The sequence below is a fragment of the Eulemur rufifrons genome, chromosome 24 (genome assembly GCF_041146395.1).
Source record: "Eulemur rufifrons isolate Redbay chromosome 24, OSU_ERuf_1, whole genome shotgun sequence".
Lineage (NCBI taxonomy): Eukaryota > Metazoa > Chordata > Mammalia > Primates > Lemuridae > Eulemur > Eulemur rufifrons.
The window spans coordinates 27,673,928-27,693,563 of NC_091006.1; the positions used below are offsets into that span (position 1 = coordinate 27,673,928).

Here is a 19,636-nt window from a genome sequence, read left to right on the forward strand (position 1 = left end):
TGTACCTGTCTGACAGCGTTCTCAGCCTTAGAGGTGAGTAAGGATGGTCACTTTCTGGCAAGCCTACGAACCTCAAAGTAAACTGGGTACTCTGAAAAGAGAGGAATTCACCCAAATCTACAGGGATTGACAGGCAGATTAATAGTAAGTGCCTTGGCTTAATTTCGTAGCTTCCAGAGACTTTTAAAAGGCTACTCTGAGGTTTCTTATCATAAATTACAGCAAAGCAAACTCAATAGAGGGTCTATGTGGTCACTACCATTCTTGCTGTACATATGTAAATAATCAGGCCAATTTTAATGAGATTAGATTTATTTTGTAAGAAAATTATTCTCATTTTGGTTATCTTTGCTAGAAACGCGGGTGAATATATAGAATAAAATTATGTTCCAATGGAAAGCTATAGCACACTCTGTGGGTTATTAGAATTTATTCCTATTCATTGTCTTTGAAATTTTGTTATTGACCTTTAAACTGAACTGGATCCCGCTCAATTATTCTAGCTTCCTCCAATACCCGAATATAACTCTTCAAATTAATATTTCCAATTTTTCTCTCACCCTCTTGACTTGGCACCACTGAGAGCTAAAACCTGACTGCTCAGATCGTTATTAGGAATACCTAAAGAAGCCCTGCAAGTTAAGACTAGAAACTTCCATGCTCTGCTCTGAGAAATAATCATGACTGGGCCATCACCACAGCATTTAAACTGCAAGCCACAAAATACTTGGATAGATACTGACATTCTCTCTCCACCATCTAAGGATACTTAGAACCAAACAATCAGAAATCTTGACTAACTGCCTTCTGCACTCAAAAACTGAGTTTATAGTTTGTACTAATCATTAATCTTTGTTTTCCTTTTGTTTCCATGAATGCTCCTTACTAAATGCCTTATTGCTTACACCATATAGAGGAGTATGAGGGCACCCTGTCCCTCCCTTTACACTCTCCACTGAAATGAGACACAGCTGTTTAACTGGACTAACCGATTCCCAGGAATGAGAGATTTGTTCAATGGGATATAAGACAATCTACCAACTCAGTTTATGGACTGTGAAACTTCTTGGACGAAGTTTCAAATGGGAGAATGATGGGGTTCAGTGTATAATATCCTGAAATATGGTACGTTGACACATTGAGTATTTTCAGCTGAAGAAATTGAGAAATGGCTGGTGCAGGAAGGTACCTCTGACCTTCCCCTGAAGCAATTCATAAGAACATTACGCAAGAGTTGTTCTTCAAATACCCAGAGGAAAGGAGAATCCTTTTCTGGGAGAAATTTGAATGAGTACAACTTGCCAAATTTCCCCAGTTTACTATTCTTAACTCATACCCCTTTGTCCTATCACATTTTTCTTTCACTTTGCATTCTTCATCAAGCCTATTATAGAAACACTTAGTTTTTGTCATTTTTGGGTTATCTCCATATGAAGGCTCCCATGTCATGAAGAACTTTAACCAAATAAATTAAAAGCAAAAATTTGTACTCTTTTCTCTTGTTAATCTGTTGTTGGTTACAAAGCCCTAGCTGAGAAGCTAGAAGGGTAGAAAGCAAAGATTTTTTTTCTTCCCCTACATAGGTATTGCCCAGTTTCTCTCTAAAGTGATTATAACATTTTACACTCTAACCAGCAATGTATAAGCATTTATCATTTTTTTCTTTAATTATTAGCCACTGGAGTTTAGTTAAAACAATCTTGGGAAATAACATTTTAAAAATTGAAAAATGCATGTTATTTCACTGTTTCCTTTTGGAGAAAGCAAACTCATTCAGTTCTTGTCCATTTATTTTCAAAGAAAAAATATGTTTATTCCCCCTTTATTTCTCTCTTCCTTTCTTTTCCTTTTTCATTCTACTTTTTCACCATTTTTACTATGATTTTGCCAATCTTGGTCACAAATAATAAACATGAAAGTATTATTAAACAATACATCTGAATTAAGAAAATGGAAAAATATATGCTACATTTCAATCTAATAAAGATCCAGTTCTCAAGTCTCTAAAGTCCTTCAAAGTGTCTAGAATCTCTCTGCAGTTTACTTGTTCCTTCAAATATTTCTGAGACGTTAATGCATAAACATACACAACACATATCACAATCCATACATCACTATCACATTCTATCTTATGCTTGTGTTCATTATATTTTTTTCTATTGTAAATATGAAATATTTCAGCTTTATGATTCAGAGTTGGGTCTAAATCTATAATTATAAACTGGGTTTCTCTTGGCAGGAAACTTTATACCTCTGAATCTTAGTTCCCTCCCCTGCATCTGTTTGTTTTTAAGGATTAAATATGTTTGTGAAACCTAGCACAATTGGCAGGGGATGGTGGTGCTCTACAACACTAGTTACTGTTTTCTTGTCCCTACTCTACTTCAAGATTGATGTGTCCTTGTTGCCTCGCATTTGCTTCTTCTAGCTTATCTGCTTTGACTTCAATTGTAGGATACACACATTGCCTTCCTGCTTTTCTCCTTGCTTCTCAGTGGTGGCACCTGTATTATTCTTAATCACTGATGCAGGCAACATGACATAGTAGAAAGTCAGACAGACTAGGATTCTAAATGTAGCTCTGGACTATGTATGTGACATCTGAGTTACTGAAACTCTCCAATCCTCAGTTTCTTCATCTGGAAATGAGTATGATGATTTCTTTGCACGATTATTGTTAGAGTTAAATTTGATCATCTTTGTAAGTGGCTAGCAAAGAAAACACCTAATAAATAATTCAGGATACTATTACTTTTTTACAATCTTCCTTTCTTCTCATTTTTTTTTTATTTTTTATTTTGTTGAGACCGGGTCTCACTCTGTCACCCAGGTAGAGTGCAGTGGTGTCACAATAGCTCACTGCAACCTCAAATTCCTGGGCTCAGGAGATCCTCCTGCCTTGGCCTCCCAAAGTGTTAGGATTACAGGCTTGAGCCACTACTCTCAATCCTTTCTTTTTCTTCTCATTTGTTTTCAGTAGACTTTAAGCTCCAGGAGGGCAGGGCCAATGCCTGCCTTGTTCACTGTTGTAACCACAGAGCAGTACTTGACCTCAGTTATACTTAAAGACTTATTTCCTAAGTGAAAGAAACAGGGAAAACAAAACAAAACAAAACAAAACGAATGAATCAATCAATCACCTGGCTTCTAACTTAAACCCAATCTCAACTTCCTGCTTCTACTGCCCACAGCAGATCTGATTTTGTGCATGAATTCCTCTTTCATCTTGGGCTTTTCTTCATTCTTCCAGTTCTACTTTTAAACTTCCTCTCCACAGACTATCATCACTCAGGTCCGTCCCTCTGTGGGTTTTTCAATAAAATATGAGTCTAAATTTCTGTTTAATATATTAATATGAATCCTAATAGCAAAATTATCAGAGATTTTGAAAAGTCTGTTTTAAAAATAACAGTATATATTATATTTTTAACAGTGTTTCTAAATATAGTGCTATTTTTTTGTTTTCAAAGACAAAAGTTTCTTCAAAGACATTTCTCACTGAAAAAAAACTATTAGAAAAATATTAATGTCAACAGATACCTAATTCATTACTTGCACTGGTATATTTTTGGCAGAATTGTTTTTTGTAACGTTATTGGAAAAAAAAATTAATTGTAAGGCTAAAATACTTCAGTCACAAGGAACTTCATATAGAAAGCACTAGATAACCTTGATTTGTATCTTCACTGGGATAAATAGATGTAAAAGTTTTGGCCATGAATTTGTACTATTGAAGGGCATGAAGAAGAACAGGCAGAATTCTTTTTAAGGAAATAAAAAGAGGCGCTCTTCATTTGTTTTCAGGAAAATATGACAATATGTCTCATCCCATGTAATTATATAGTAAAGTGGATTTTGCCTGTCATTTTTGTAAGCTTGAATTATTTAGTCATTAATCATTATTCCCTGAAAATTTTGCTTTCTAGTGGTAGTTATTAAGAAGTAATTACTTTTGTGCTTAAAACCTCATACTATTGTGTGTCAACCCTTGTCTAAGGTACTTGAACACTACTTAAAATTCTTAAAAACAGAGAATTGAAGCAAATGTCAGACTGTTATTTTAACAGCCATATAATCGAATCAATTCTCACCTCTGCTAATATGGGTAGAAGCACAGGATTCTGAGGTGGAACTCCCTAGATAATCATTATTTTTGCCACTGTTACCAACCCTCACAAGATGTGCTAATAAAGAACAGCAAGACTATTTCAGTTCCACCTGCCTGCCCTCTGGTGGACCCACTAATGAGCAGTGAAATGGCTACAGAAAGGACAGCTGGTGTGAGTGGGAAGCTTATTCACAAATAAGTCATCACTTTGTGACTGTGAATTACGTGTAGAAATGATTTAGGTTACTTTTCTAGTAATTACACATTTATCAGGGACATCACTCTGTAGGAAAAAATGAATGTTACAGCATGTGTGAACCTTTTTTATCCCTTGCCTCTTGTCTCATCTATTAGGAAGGTCACCTAGATATTAGATGAATAGCAAACACTGGGTTCAGCTATATAAAATCAGGTTTAGCTTTGCTTTGGACAGGACTGTGGTTTTTACATTCAGAACCTGAAAAGCAGACGATGCTATTCTGGAAAGTTTTCACCCTCAATTAAGAAGAAAGAAAAATATAGTAAAGGTAAAAAAAAAAAAAAACATAAGAGAACGTTCAGCTGATATTAAGGGGCCATGGAATAGCTCTTGCAGATTTTCCAAGTTTTGGCTTTGCTTCCTGAGAAATCAGCCGCAGCAATGTCCTTCAGGCAGCAGCTGTCACTACAGGCAATGAAGAAGCTCTGGAAAGAAAAAGAGGGGGCTCATCTGAAGACAGGGAAACAGCTGATGCATAAAAATACAGATAGGGCTGAAATTAGCAACAAGTTGCTGACTATTTTTTTTCTTTTTGTAAAGTTCACTCAGCTACTAAGATAGATGTAAATTATACTTTAGAGATGATGTGGCATCTCAAGTGGAACTGTGAGGGAATCATACCCATCGGCTGAGGACAAGTTTGATTTAAGATCCTACTACTTTCAGGCTCTATTTTCTGACAAGGATGCACCATATTTAACCAAAGCGTTCAGGAAGCAGCTTCAGCTACCTATTAAACACGTGACAGTTTCAAAATGTTCAGGATTCTCTGCCCAGCGCTCACATTACTCAGCTGTCAAAGTAAAGGGCTCAGATATATGATATGAAAATTACATTTTAACGAGGTGTCATGTGTGTTTAAAGTTCTTATTCATCACTACATAGCCACAGCGTTTACTGGAGACACAAATGCACTTAATTAGCATATTGTAAGGACAGAAGGTTCACCATATCTTCATTGTTAAACTGTTGTGTGTAGGCTTTTTGTTGTTGGTTTTGATTCTACTATCTTTAGCATATATAAGAATGGTTACATTTACATAATCGGAAATGGCTTTCCAGAAAATGTGGGCTGCATTTGGGAAGCAGAAAAGTAGGTACAAGACAGTAGCTACATATCTTTATCATTCTACTGTTAGTACTTATTGCTTGACGTGTTTTTCACAAAATCTCAAACAGATTTTTAGATCTGTTAGACATACTAATTTTAGGAAATTTTTGGAATGGGCTTCTCTGCCTGTTATTATCAACTTGAGCCAACTTCCTCCTCCTCCTCCTACAGTAGGAAATACTGGAAAACATTTGTATAATTGACAAGGAAAATGTAGATTTTTCTATGGACGGTTTAGAAACTAGCTATAAGAGTCAAAGAAAATACCTCACATCTCATTCCTCTTTATTAATGAATAATTAATTTGGTACAAGGTGGCTTGGGAGACAGAAGAGTTAAGGGTGAAAGTCAGCAAAACCAGTCACTAACAATAGCTAAAGGCAAATGATGCAATTATCTGAGTCTCTCACACCAGATATGATCAAGACATAACACACAGGTTTAGAGATACGATGCCAATCTGAGAATCATTCAAGCAACCTGTGAAATAGCTAAGTATTATTTGAAGGTTCTAAATGTACACCTTACAAAAGATAGCCAATTGAATGCAATAATAAATATACAATTCATATTGTATTTTATACGATGGTAAATAGCTCAGTAAAAAGCATATTTGAAGAAAATTCTCTATTTGATAGTTCTAGATCTGGTGCTCTGACCAGAAAAACACAGGAAGCACATTCATATGTACTTTATACTCAAGTGCTAATGCTTACAAACATTTCTGATACAGGTGTCCAAAGTTGAGTCACTAGTGCTTCAGATACAATTTTATTTTATTTTATTTTTTGAGACAGAGTCTGCCTGTGTCTCCTGGGCTAGCATGCAGTGGCATGATCATAGCTCATGCAACCTCAAATTCCTGGACTTAAGTGATCCTGACTCAGCCTCCCGAGTAGCAGAGACTACAGGCAAGCACCATCACACCTGGCTAATTTTTTTTAGTAGCAATGGGGGGATCTCACTCTTGCTCAGGCTGGCCTCCTACTTCTGACCCCAAGCGATCCTCCCACCTCAGCTTCCCAGAGTGCTACGATTACAGGCATGAGCTACTGCGCCTGGCCAAGATGTATTTTCAATGGAACACAATTATTAAGCATTTCTGAACATGATATAGTTTCCATTTTCTCTAAGTTGAAAAAATGCTTCTGATGTGTCAATTGAAAACTTTGAAAATATGTTCTTAATATAAAATTAAACTGTTGCCCACTTCCTTCCATATTGTAAGACAACTAACTAAATTCTTCTAATTACTTCTGGAAGAAAGCTGGTTAGTTATTGATGTGCTTTGGTGCTTCTCTTTAACACCTGCTAAACTTCCTTTAGATTACCCAAGTACACAACAATCTGGGTTAAGGAGGAGGGAAGGGTTGGGGGTGGGGAAGATGACTGAGCGACAATAAAACTTCTTAGATTACAGAAGTGTGTGGCAAAAAGTCAAGATGACTACCTGAGCAGTGTACACATAATAAAACAAATTTTAAAATAATGTCTCAATTCACCTAATACACTGAAAAAGCAGGTTTTAAAAATATATTTTATAATTCATTTATCATTAAGTCATTCAACAAATCTTTATAGAGCATCTACCATTTATCAGGCACTTTCTAAAAATTTGTAGATAAAAATGACTAAAACAATATCAACAAGATTATTTTGATGTGAATCAAAGTCTAATTAATTCCCCCAAAAAGCTTTTATAAATTGAAGATTCTTTGCATTTGCATATTCCTTAAGGTGTGAATTATAATTATATTACTAAAATTCATTTCTAAGAAATTATTTGCAAGTATTAATATAATTGTTTCTTGGTGTTAGATAGCAGTATCAAAATAAATTCTGAATTACTTTTCCACTAATTTCATGCTGACAAGCCACAGAAATGCTGGCAATTTTACATTTAATATCATGCAGGGTAAGTGATGACAGGATAGGGTTCTGAAAATAATGTTTTTAGAGAAACATAGGAAACAAATTTTAATCTTCTTTTAAACTTTGCCCAGAAGAACAGGCTTGTTAATGAACTTTTCCAGGAGAAACTTCACATAAAGTCTGTAATGAACATTTTAAATACAAGGTTCTTTTTTTTTTTTTTAGTTCACCAGGGCCAAAATACAGTGGCTTCATCATAGCTCACTGCAGCCTCGAACCCCTGGACTAAAGTGATCCTCCTGCCTCAGACTCCAGAGTAGCTGGGACTATAAGTATGAGCCAATGCACCCAGCCTTAAATATGAGTTTTAAAAAAACAGTGTTTCACAGGTTGTACCAGCCCCCAAGATGTTTTCCTTTGAAAAAAAAATGCAAACTTACATTCATGTAATTGCACCCCAACAAAAACAGAAACTTCACAAAATATGACAACAATTTGGGCATGGGTGTTAGGAAAAGGAACCGGAATTAAATAACTTCCAAAACCACTTTTAGAATACTACCGAGGAGCTAAGCTTTTCTTCATATTCTTCCTCAGGTTTTACTACTCCAGACTTTCAAAATGACCCATGTAAAAATAAAACAACAAAACAACAAAACATCTGATTTCATGGTTGAAGAGCAGATACAATTTGTAGGGTACAAATCCATGGTAATTAACTGGTAGTATGAAATTTGAATTATGTTTATATCTACAGAGTGCCTGACACTAATAGCTGGACAAGTTTTGACTGTTATTTGAGCTGTAATGCTTTAGGTCCCTCATTTAGAAAATGTGGACAATAATAGTCCTTGTAGGGTTGGTGTATATTTACTTTATTTTGCCTATTACATATTATCTCATGAAAAGCTAACAATAATCTTCTGAGGTAGGTGTTTTGTCCATTTTATAGTTGAGAAAATTAAGACTGAGAGGCCGAGCAACTGCTCACACTCAACCAAGAGATGGGTAGAATTCAAACCCAGGTCCTCAGGCTCCCAAACGCTCATGGTCACAACCATCTGCTACCTGTGTGTAAATATCATCAGAGGATTTTTATATATCCAAGAGAAACATATTTGCCTTTTATCTTCTAACACCAGATCTGTTGATGCACAGATGACTTGTATACAGCAGAAGTAAAACATAGATACATACCCCTTTACATCAAACCTTCAAAAGGATGAATTTCTATTAACTGGAATATATTTATCATTAAATCAGAGCAAAAAGACAGCCTGCTACCAACGGATGGCAACAGCAAACATACTTCGAGTCTATAGATTTAGGAATAGTGTGTGACCCTAAGAATATTTGTAGTAAGTTGAGGGTTTCTGTACATAGACACATAAGAAGACCCATAATAAAATGGCAACAAGAATTCACCAAAAACAATTTCTGTGAAAAATGTCAATGTAATTTACTAAAGAAAAACACCCAGCTGCAACTGTGTGGAGTAAGATGAACAGCCTCTATTAAGTCTAATTGAAATTCTCCTATCCACATATACCATACATAAAATTTACTTCTATAGTTATTCTTTATACCTTTAAACTGCAATAAGTCCATACAAAAGTACCAGCTTTTTAATTTGAGCATTCATGCATGAAAACTGTTACATTTTTGTGATTATATTGACAAATTTAATGCAGGTGAAATCTCTCACTATTTGTAAAACAGATTAAGTCTTGTTAATTGTTCAAAAAGAGTGAAAACTGAATCTCCTGGCTTAAGTCAGGAATTGGTTTTGAAAGCTGAAGTTTATCACTTCTCAATATTTGCCACTTCAATAACATGCTTTTAACAAATATGAGCACTAGAACATGTAGGCAAGATGGCCCTTATTAACTCCCATAAACAAACAAACAAATAGATAAAATTAAATGAGTATATGTTTCTTTATGTCCACAATTACAATGACTTTCTCTCTCTCCATCTATATATTAATATATACATATTCATAAGTTTATTGAAGTATGCTAGAAAATTTTTTGGCAAGTCCTTAAATATAAAATGATACCATGTATCATTTTACTCTTTAAGGATAATTTATAAAAACTGAGTTAAGAATTTGCTTCAGTTTATCAAATCAAAACCTAGAATGCTAATTCATTTTAACCAATTACTTTAAATAAAAATAATTTATGATCTTTTAAATACATAGAATCAGTAATGTCATTGGCCCTTATTCACTGATTAACAAGAAAACATAGGCCGGGCGCGGTGGCTCACGCCTGTAATCCTAGCACTCTGGGAGGCCGAGGTGGGCGGATCGTTTGAGCTCAGGAGTTCGAGACCAGCCTGAGCAAGAGCGAGACCCCATCTCTACTAAAAATAGAAAGAAATTATATGGACAGCTAAAAAAAAATATATATAGAAAAAATTAGCCGGGCATGGTGGTGCATGCCTGTAGTCCCAGCTACTCGGGAGGCTGAGACAGGAGAATCGCTTGAACTCAGGAGTTTGAGGTTGCTGTGAGCTAGGCTGACGCCACGGCACTCACTCTAGCCTGAGCAACAGAGTGAGACTCTGTTTCAAAAAAAAAAAAAAAAAAAAAAAAAAAAAGAAAACATGATGAGTTATTATTTATTATTGCTTTTGAGGCAATTAGACATTATTTCCTCTTCCAATTGAAGTCAAACAAGGCTCAGAACCATCCATAAACAGAGTTTACACTAAATAAATATAAATTTTAGTTTAAGAATGTCACAGCTCTGAAAGAATTGTCTTCCTAGAATACTCCAGATGATTGAATTCTTATTTTAAATTGCAGAGTATATTGGGTTTAAAAAACACACACAAAAAACAAAACCAAACCAAACCTTACCTGTACAGCAGTGGGCCAGATAATGTGGTTGGTCCAGGAGATTTTTTGAGGACTTAGTAAGGAGAAATTGCTATTGTTGCTATTGCATATTTAGGCTTTTCCTTCCATAAAAGCCAGTTCAGCATAATATCTGCATTACTGATTGTGGGAAGAAATGCTGTCACTCTGACTGAAGCCTCTCAGGGATTAGAGAAAATGTCACTAATTTGTCATTCTATCTGAATAAGAAGTAGAAAGCCATTCATTCATTCAACAAGAGTTATTAAGCATTACTTATATATATGTAATGTATTGCACTGGAGTCAGAGAAGACAGAAATAATGTCAGATAAAAATATAATAAAAGGATGGGTAAGGCAAGGCCATTGGCCATAAAAAACTTAGAATCTAGTTCTGTAGGAAGATGTGCACATAACGGACTAAGTTAGAGAGCAGAATAGCAAGCTAGTAAAATTATGATAAAAAAATAATGTGGAAAGGGAAATGTTAACAAGTAAACTCTATGATAAAAATAATTCAATTTTTGTATTGCTATATTATTATCAAAAATCAGACACCTAAATCTTAGTTTTCTATTATACTTTATCTTGGAGAACACTATTATGGCTAGTCACAAAATTTAACCTTTAAATTAAGATAATTGTGCTCAGTTGTGTAAATAAAAATGAAAAAAATGCAAAGCTATTTATGACTGTCTTTAAACAACATTAAAAGGAAACAGTATATTCTAGAGGGGAAAAGAACACGTTTAGAGAATTGAAATTAAGTATCTCAAGCTTACTCAAAACCGTGTTTTGCATTATCATTTCTTAAAAAAATTGAGATCTATTTTTTCTGAACTTATCAGTTATGAACATTTTCCCCTGTATATCAGTTAGGTTCACGCAGGTGTAGGTACACTCAAACTGATCGTATTCCCAATGGGGAAGGTCATATGTGATGCTCTCGGTGAAGTGAATACATTGGTGCTGGACTCCTGCAGCATAATATCAAGTTAACCCTTTGACATGTTCCAAGTAGACAGTACTTCTGCAGGCATTTCCCAATTAATTAGACAGGATGGCATTCTTATTTTAGCTAAGGTTTTACACACTTCGCTATACAGAGAACTAATCAGCTGATAATGACAAATGCCCTTCAAAGACAAACGGCTAAAGATTGGAGATGGTCTGAGCATAGCAGAGTTTCTTGCAGTTATACTTTTTTACAGATGAAAGCGATTAACAGCACCCCTTTGCAGATGCAAAGATAATGAACAATTTTCAGGTACACAGGCAAGAAGAAAGAACCACAAAGTCTAATCAAAATGCACAATAAACTTATTGAGAACTAAGTATTTCCACAGAGAGTACGATCCAAAGTTGAACTTACCTGATCTGCTATCCAGAGGTCCAAAGTCCAAAGAATATTTCACGACGTGATAGTTATTCCACACATAAAGTAGGTTGTCCCTGGGGTTGTAATCCACAGCTGCAATGTACTGGTATGAATTTGGAAAGGGTACATCCACCAAACTATCCTTGCTTTGGTCTGTATTGTAAATGTAGTCAATCTTATTCCCGGTGGCCTCATTGTCATCATCCTCATATACAGATTTGACCACATACAGAATCCCACAAATCATAAACGCATTGGAAGCTGACCTTTTATCATACGCAGTATCCCATGTCCCTTCGATCCGTAGAGTGTAAGGGTTCAATTGACTAATGACAATTTTGCCATTGTTTTGTTCTGTTGCATAGATTACCCATAGCCCATTCTCATCCACTGCCAGGTCTATGTCAGATTTGCCTCCCCATCGGTAAGGGGAGGTGTCGTGGTAATTAGCATTTGCTATGATAGCCTCTCCACTCTTTATCCTAGTCCGCAAGTCAAACTTCACTATGTTCCTGGTGCGCTCTTTGTTGAAGAACAAAGCTCCGTCATACACTACAAATCCCGTGCCGTCCACCCTGTGAGGGAGCTTGTAGGTTGTAGTTGGCCTTCCAGCAATGAAGTCATCCTTGGAGGAATACTCAGTCAGGGTGTCCGTCCTGTAGGGGGTCCAGGGCATATAGTAAATCTTGTCAGAAGCCTGTAGAGGATCTTTGCACCATGCCCCAGATTGGTGGTCGGACTCAAACAAATGTTCACTCTGGTATACTCCTTTTAGTAGTCCAGGACAAAGAAAAACTGTTGGAAGGGAAAGAGTTAAAATAATAAATATATTAATATTTTTGTCACATATTCTTATTTTTCACCAAATGGAATGCAACTCTAATAAGAGATACCCACCACCACTTATTTTGCTGCATTCTTTTGAGAACACAAAGTATTCTTCCACATTAATTTTGGCTTCTTTTCAAAATCATTTTGATTTCATTTACCAAAAAAAATTTAGCCTTTTTACAAGTAGCTGTACTTCCCTGTGATTTCTGCCTTTGGAAACATGTGTTATAATATTTTTCGATATATGCATCAGATGTGACATATATCTATGTATTCTATAGACTTGTAACAAATACAAAAGTTTAAATACAATATTTTTATTAGTTCACTAAAGAACATATCTTATTTGGAAACAAAAACATATTGTTTTCACTCTGATGAAATTAGCTACTTAATAATTACCATTATCAAACAGATGGATATTTCATCATAAATTGAAAAAAATAAAAGAAACTAAAATCCCTGTAATATAGGCCACTGAATCTTCTAGCAAAAAGGCTCTCAAAACTGCTACAACACACACAGAGCATGCAACCCACACAATTAAAAATGAGTGATGGATGGATACTGGAAGGAAAAAGAGAGAGGAAGAAAAAGAAAGGAAAGAAGGAATAAGGAAAGAAGAAAAGGTGAAAGGTTACAGAAAAGAACCAAAGATCTAGATTTTAATCAGTTAAAATGTCCTGTTAAATACAGTAGTATTGGAACTTAAAAACATGTACCTTTTTCTGTTACATGAAAAGAGCATTAAAAAACAAGATTACTTGCTATAATATTTTGCTGCTCATACTTCAGAATGAAAATGGGCAGGAATCATTTGATTCACTTGATTTTTAGTATGATTCAGTAGCATATTGTGTGAGTGTGATAAGACAGATTGGCTGATTCATCTGTAATGAAGGGGCTATAAAGCAATGTTTCCCAAAGGATGGTTCTTGAAGCACCTGTTTCAAGTCAGATGATACCCAGAAAGAAAAAAGGGATCCTTAGTCACACGTTTAAGAAATATCATATTAAATATAATTGTGGCAGAGATTCTAATAGCTTAGGTACATTAGTGAATCTCCAAGGTTAAAGTGGGGAGGCTGAGCAAATTTCATAAACTAATTTAATCATGGAACCCTTTTTATAGAGCCTCTTTGGAGTACAGGGTTGTGCTGAACCTGCTATGGGAAACACTGCTCTAATCTATTTGCAAAGCAAACACACTGAAAAATAATCATGCCATCCACTTTTACATTTGAAATGATTCTAAGTGTACTGGGTAGACAAATTAAGAAATTACGAATAATTTGGATGTTGACCCATTTTTAATGATTAAAAGATTATTCTTTCAGAATTAGTGATCAGCTTTTTAACAGAAACTATAAGCACAGATCCAACAGAAAGATGAAACTCAGCTAGGTATTGAAGATTATTGAAAAGAAAAGTACATTATTAAAATACCAAAAGTATTACTTTTAAAGAAATGAAAAGTATGGGGGGGAAATCTGACTACCAAAATCTTCCACAGCAAAGATAAATGGCCAACATTATTTTATCATCAATAATAATATTGGTGATTATTAAGAATTTCTCAAGATTTTTATTAAATAATATGATTGCCATAATTATAAAGGATAGGTACCCATTGTTGTCAAAATTTTATATAGCTTTTATGTTAAAGTTAATAATCAGCCCTTGATTATTAAAGTAATTTGCTTTAGGGTACTTCAGAAAACCATCTCCCTTTTCCTCCCAATAGTTAAAAATTAATGCAACAGGGGAAACCACACCATAACTATAGAAAATTATCTAGTATAGAAATAAAAACAAATCTAAAGCAATTACTATCCATCACCATCTATTTGATTTCTAACTACTTAAAAATGAAGAGAAATGAAATACACTGTTGAAAATTTTACACTATTAAACTATTTTAAGATGAAAGGACCAAATCAGCACTGGTCAGTAATACAGATTAAAGTGAAGTTGAGCAGCAGAAGTAGTAAATAAATTTTCATAAAATAGATAAGAATTAATAACAAAATTATTGTAACTAAATGTTAAACTGTTAAATAACTTAGCCTATAAATAGTATATAATTTATGAAAGGTATTTAATTACCTTTTTGTTCCACTTCTATTGGAGAGAGAGAAGTAAAGAGAGAAAGGAGAAAAGAGAATAGATTAATGGTACGGTATTGGCCAAGCACTTTTTATTCACCTCTTCCAAACTGAATGTAAATAATTTATTTCACTCACACTTGCTTTATTGAATGATATATGTTTTCATAAAACCCATTTCTCTAAGACAATTATTTTTTAAAAAATCATGTTATAAGCTTTAAAATACAATACGAACTTTGAAAAAAAGGCAAAAGTTGTCAATTATCAAAAATTGTCAGGTCAGATTGAATAAACATACCATTCCAAACTATAAACATAGGAAATGAAATATTCATAATTAGAACAATATTTCCATTTGAAAGACAAGTCAGCAATTATACACAGAAAACTTTCATATACTTTGGCCAGTGTCACTTATAAATATTACAGTTGATACCACTATTTACGTAATAGTCTAGCTATTTATGCATCTCAAAGAATGGATCTTCAGAAGAAACTACACTGCAACTCATTTCCTAAGGCCTAACATTTTCCATAGCTTATCAGTCTTCTGAGAAATGCACCTCATGAGACTACACGTGACCTTGGAATACTGTTACCCTGAATAAATAAATTTAGAATCCTTACTAAAGAAATTTCCTACCTCCCACACATCAGTATTTGATATATCATGGAAAAATACTGTGTTTCAGAACAATCTATTATCAGAAGGTTGATATAAATAACGAGCCACTAGTTCTGGCCTTTTCTGAAATTCTTAACTGAATCAACATACACTTGTAAAAAATGTTATGTTTATGTACCTATTTATGTACCTCTATTATTATTTTTAAGGTACTGATCAATACAAGTCAATGAAAATTCTGGGAAGTTGTAACATATTCACAAAACTCATCCAGTGACATCTTTATCTGATAAACATTTGTCCCACTAGAGACAATTTGCCTACATCCTAATGGGAAAAAGGGACCAATGAAAATGTCAGGGAAGATTGGGTTCACACAAACTTAAAAAACTACTGATTACAAATGATATAATACTAAGGCAATTTCAGCAGAAGGGATGAACTTAGATATTATGCACAATAAATACATTTAAAACTCTAACAAAGTCTCAAAAACAAAAGAGAAATACCGTTTGGGGTAATTGCATTTGGATGAGATTTTTGTGCTTTGATCTAAGATCATATGTCTTCAATTATTGTCAGAACCATACTCATTTCTAACGACTTTTTTGTTTTAGTTTGCTTTTGGAGACAGGGTCTCACTCCGCCATTCAGGCTGGAGTGCAGTGGCAAAATCATAGCTCACTGCAACCTCGAACTCCTGGGCTCAAAGGATCCTCCTAAGTAGCAGGGACTACAGGTGCATGCCACCATGCACGGCTAATTTTTAAATGTTTTTTTTTTTTTTTGTAGAGAAAAGGTCTTGCCATGTTACCCAGGCTGGTCTTAAACTCCTGGGCTCAAGCTATCCTTCTGCCTTGGCCTCCCCAAAATGCTGGGATTATAGGTGTGAGCCACCATGCCTGGCCTCTCTCATGACTTTTTTGAAAACTCAGTATCACACGTTAGAAGGAAAAACTAGTATATAGTAAAAGGTATGCCTAGAAAGTTGCAAATGGGGTTATCAAATTTTAGATCCCTCATCTCACTAATTTACAAATATTATTTTTAACAGTATTTCTTTTTACAACTCTATCATACTGTCATAATTTATTATCATCCTCAATTAATCTTTATTGAGCAACCACAGTGTTTACTGGACAATATGACTCACTATAGGCCAGTCAAAAGCTTTATCCAGGAGATGCACTTCATGCTTAGACCAGAATACTAATAAACCTGTGTTTTGACTGACAACTGTAAGAAGCATAGCAAAGCACCTTAAAAAATTATTTAATCCAACAGTCTCAAAAGTTTGGACTTAGGGACCATTACAATGAAGGTTGAGGGTGGGGATGAAAAGACCTAAGTTGACATTTTTCAACTACTGCCCTACTAAGAAATTTCCAGAACCAATTTAGTTCCTTGAAATAGCGCGCGCTCGCTCGCGCGCTCTCTCTCTCTCTCTATATATATATATACTTTTGAGAATTATATATGGGGTATTTACATTCTAAAACATAAAATGAGGCCGGGCGCGGTGGCTCACGCCTGTAATCCTAGCACTCTGGGAGGCCGAGGCGGGTGGATTGTTCAAGGTCAGGAGTTCGAGACCAGCCTGAGCGAGACCTCGTCTCTACTAAAAATGGAAAGACATTATATGGACAACTAAAAATCTATATAGAAAAAATTAGCCGGGCATAGTGGCGCATGCCTGTAGTCCCAGCTACTCGGGAGGCTGAGGCAGTAGGATCGCTTAAGCCGAGGAGTCTGAGGTTGCTGTGAGCTAAGCTGACGCCACGGCACTCACTCTAGCCTGGGCAACAAAGTGAGACTCTGTCTCAACAACAACAAAAAAAAAAAACAAAAAAAAAAAACATAAAATGTACACTCACAGCACTTTAGTCTTCTTTCACAAAAAACCCAGTCTTATTTTTGATGGCAAATATCTTAACATCTTTTGTGAATGATATTTTTCTTCAACAAATACTAAATGAGGAAGATAGGGTAAGTGACAAAAAGTATTGATAAGGTATTTACTATATTTTGTAAATATTATCCTACATTTAATGGAAAGTTTCATTTTTCAAAGAGCCTTAACCTCTATTATTTCAACTGTCATTTGATAAAATTTTGATTTTAATTTTCCTTCCTGGTCTAATTTTAGAGAAATTGGCATAAGCTGTAGAGTAAATAAAGCTTGCTTCTATTACTTGCTGGTTACTCAAAATTAAGATTTATTAGGCAGGTCTGATTTGGAGAAAATTATTATGGTCTTGCCCATGTCATGACTGGCCATAGCTCATTTATCACTTATTTGGTATTTTCAAGACTGAAGTAAAACAGTCCTATAATATAAGCTGAAACAAGGACACACAAATCATACCCCCATAACAAAAACAGGCAAGGCAACATAATTTGTTGTTGAAAAGCTTAGCAACATTTAGGACTGGCCAGCCATTGCCTCTTATCTAATTCTGATTCTAGAAGCTTCTCTTCACTGAAAAAACAAATTGCATGCATACAAGAAAAAAGCACAGCACTATAGCCTTCACAGCCACACAATTCCTGGCACATAATAAATACTCAGTGAATGCTCTTGAATTAAATACATTATCCAAATAACCATGAATAATTGTGCTTCTTGATATTTTCAGCATGTTATAAGAGAAAAAAATGGTGAAACCGCATCTGGATTTACTATATAAAATCATATGTTCAATGCATTACCTGCATAATGTCTCTGAATATTTTAATGGGTGGGGAAGAAAATAAAATTTATGAGCAATCTGTATCTCCAACTCATTAAATATAAAACTGGAGGGAAAAAAGAAAAAGAAGAAAAAGTATATGGATGGTACTGTGGGTTATCTTGGCAAGAAAAACTTGTTGCTATAAAACAGCTTGCAATGCTCTAAAAATACAGGCCTAAAATACCCCCCTCTGTAATGAGATCATAAATAAACAAATTGTATGATGACAACTGTGCTAGGCCTTCTTCAGGATCTCCTGTATTTCAGTCTGGTCCAATATCCTGAATTCTGACATTATAGCTGTCATTGTTAATTTCCAAACCTCTTTGAAACCAGTTTGTCTCCTTTCCTCTCTTCACTTTTAATCCCCAAACTATTTTTATTGTCCATTCAGCCTCTATAAATATGTTTATATATTTCCTTAAAGTGATTTCATTGTTGTCCTTTGTCAAACTTAATGTCATAAGCTATATCCTGTGGTTAGAGTAAATGACAAATTCAAACTACAGGGAATTTTATTCTGTACAAAATAAAGAAATAGGAAAAAAAGATTAGTAAGTTTTCCCTTTATTTTGCAAGAGTTCATAAAATAGATATAATATATAGTCATGTTATTGTTTAGAAAAATAAGATGTTAGTAGTTTTATTCATTTCTGTCCTGTACGCAATACTTTTGAATTGCATTCTTTAATTAGAAAAGGTATGGATCAGAGAGCATCTGCATACATTGCCAAGCTTTTTCAAATTGCATCACAAATTACAGAGAAATAAATTTGTTGCATGCCAAAAATTGTTAATGCCATAGCTAAGACTATGAAATTGGATCTAATTCTAATGTTTAAATTTTCTTTTCTTTTAAAATGTAAGTCATAGAATGCATTTCCTACCTACAATGTAAAGGTTCCAAATGAGTATCCTCCAATAATATAATCTATATTTCTGTAATTTAGAAATAAAAGGACACTTCTGGGGGACTCATGATAGTTATAAAATATTAAGTAATTTATAAACACATTTTTTTCCATTGAAATCTGGTAATATTTTTAACAGAATTATTTTCCTGGTCACATTTGGTTTAGACTATTAAAATACATTTGGGTACCCTTATCATACACCAGCTGAGCAGTTAGGGAGATGGCAGAAAGGCAAACTAAGTAAGTAATAAAATGTCAGTCTTGGATGCAAATTTTCTGGTACATAATCCACAAAGTTATCTATAAGTGCATAGTCAAAAGTTCATGATGGTTTGAGCATCTCAAATATGAAAACATGAGATCTGAAATGCTCCAAAATCTGAAACTTTTTGAGTACTGACATGATGTTTGAAGGAAATGCTCATTGGGGCATTTTGGATTTCAGATTTTCAGATTTGGGATGCTCAACCATATAATGCAAATATTCCAAAATCCAGAAAATTCCAAACTCTGAAACTGTTCTGGTGCTAAGCATTTCAGATAAGGAATACCTAACCTGTACTTTATATATGAGTAGAACATTGTAATTTAACAAACTGTTTTCACGTGAATCATCTTAATTCTTCAAACAACAATGTGATGTGGTGTTTATTATTACCATCAGAGAAAAGGAAACTCAAAAGGTTAAAGGATCTGAGACCAATTCTACTACCACTGATAGGTGGCAGAGTCCTATCATTTGTCTAATATCATACAATGGCTCTCACAAGATATAGACGCAATGAAACATAGTTTGATTATTCTGCTCTTGCTCTCCACTTCCTCTTTGTCACC

The 19,636-nt window shown here is 34.6% G+C and overlaps 1 protein-coding gene across 18 annotated transcripts in view; it reads right to left on the bottom strand.

Moving 5' to 3' along the window:
- The window catches only part of ADGRL3 (adhesion G protein-coupled receptor L3), a 442,010-nt gene that overhangs the window by 239,239 nt on the left and 183,135 nt on the right, over positions 1–19,636 (bottom strand). For 14 of the 18 annotated variants that reach the window (XM_069458535.1, XM_069458534.1, XM_069458533.1 and 11 more), the window contains 2 exons: positions 14,530–14,544; positions 11,587–12,387 (listed from right to left, as the gene is read on the bottom strand). In XM_069458535.1, the coding sequence (XP_069314636.1) occupies positions 11,587–12,387; positions 14,530–14,544 (816 nt within the window). The remainder of the gene's footprint in view (positions 1–11,586; positions 12,388–14,529; positions 14,545–19,636) is intronic. The other 4 variants (XM_069458531.1, XM_069458543.1, XM_069458540.1 and 1 more) reach the window with 1 other exon arrangement.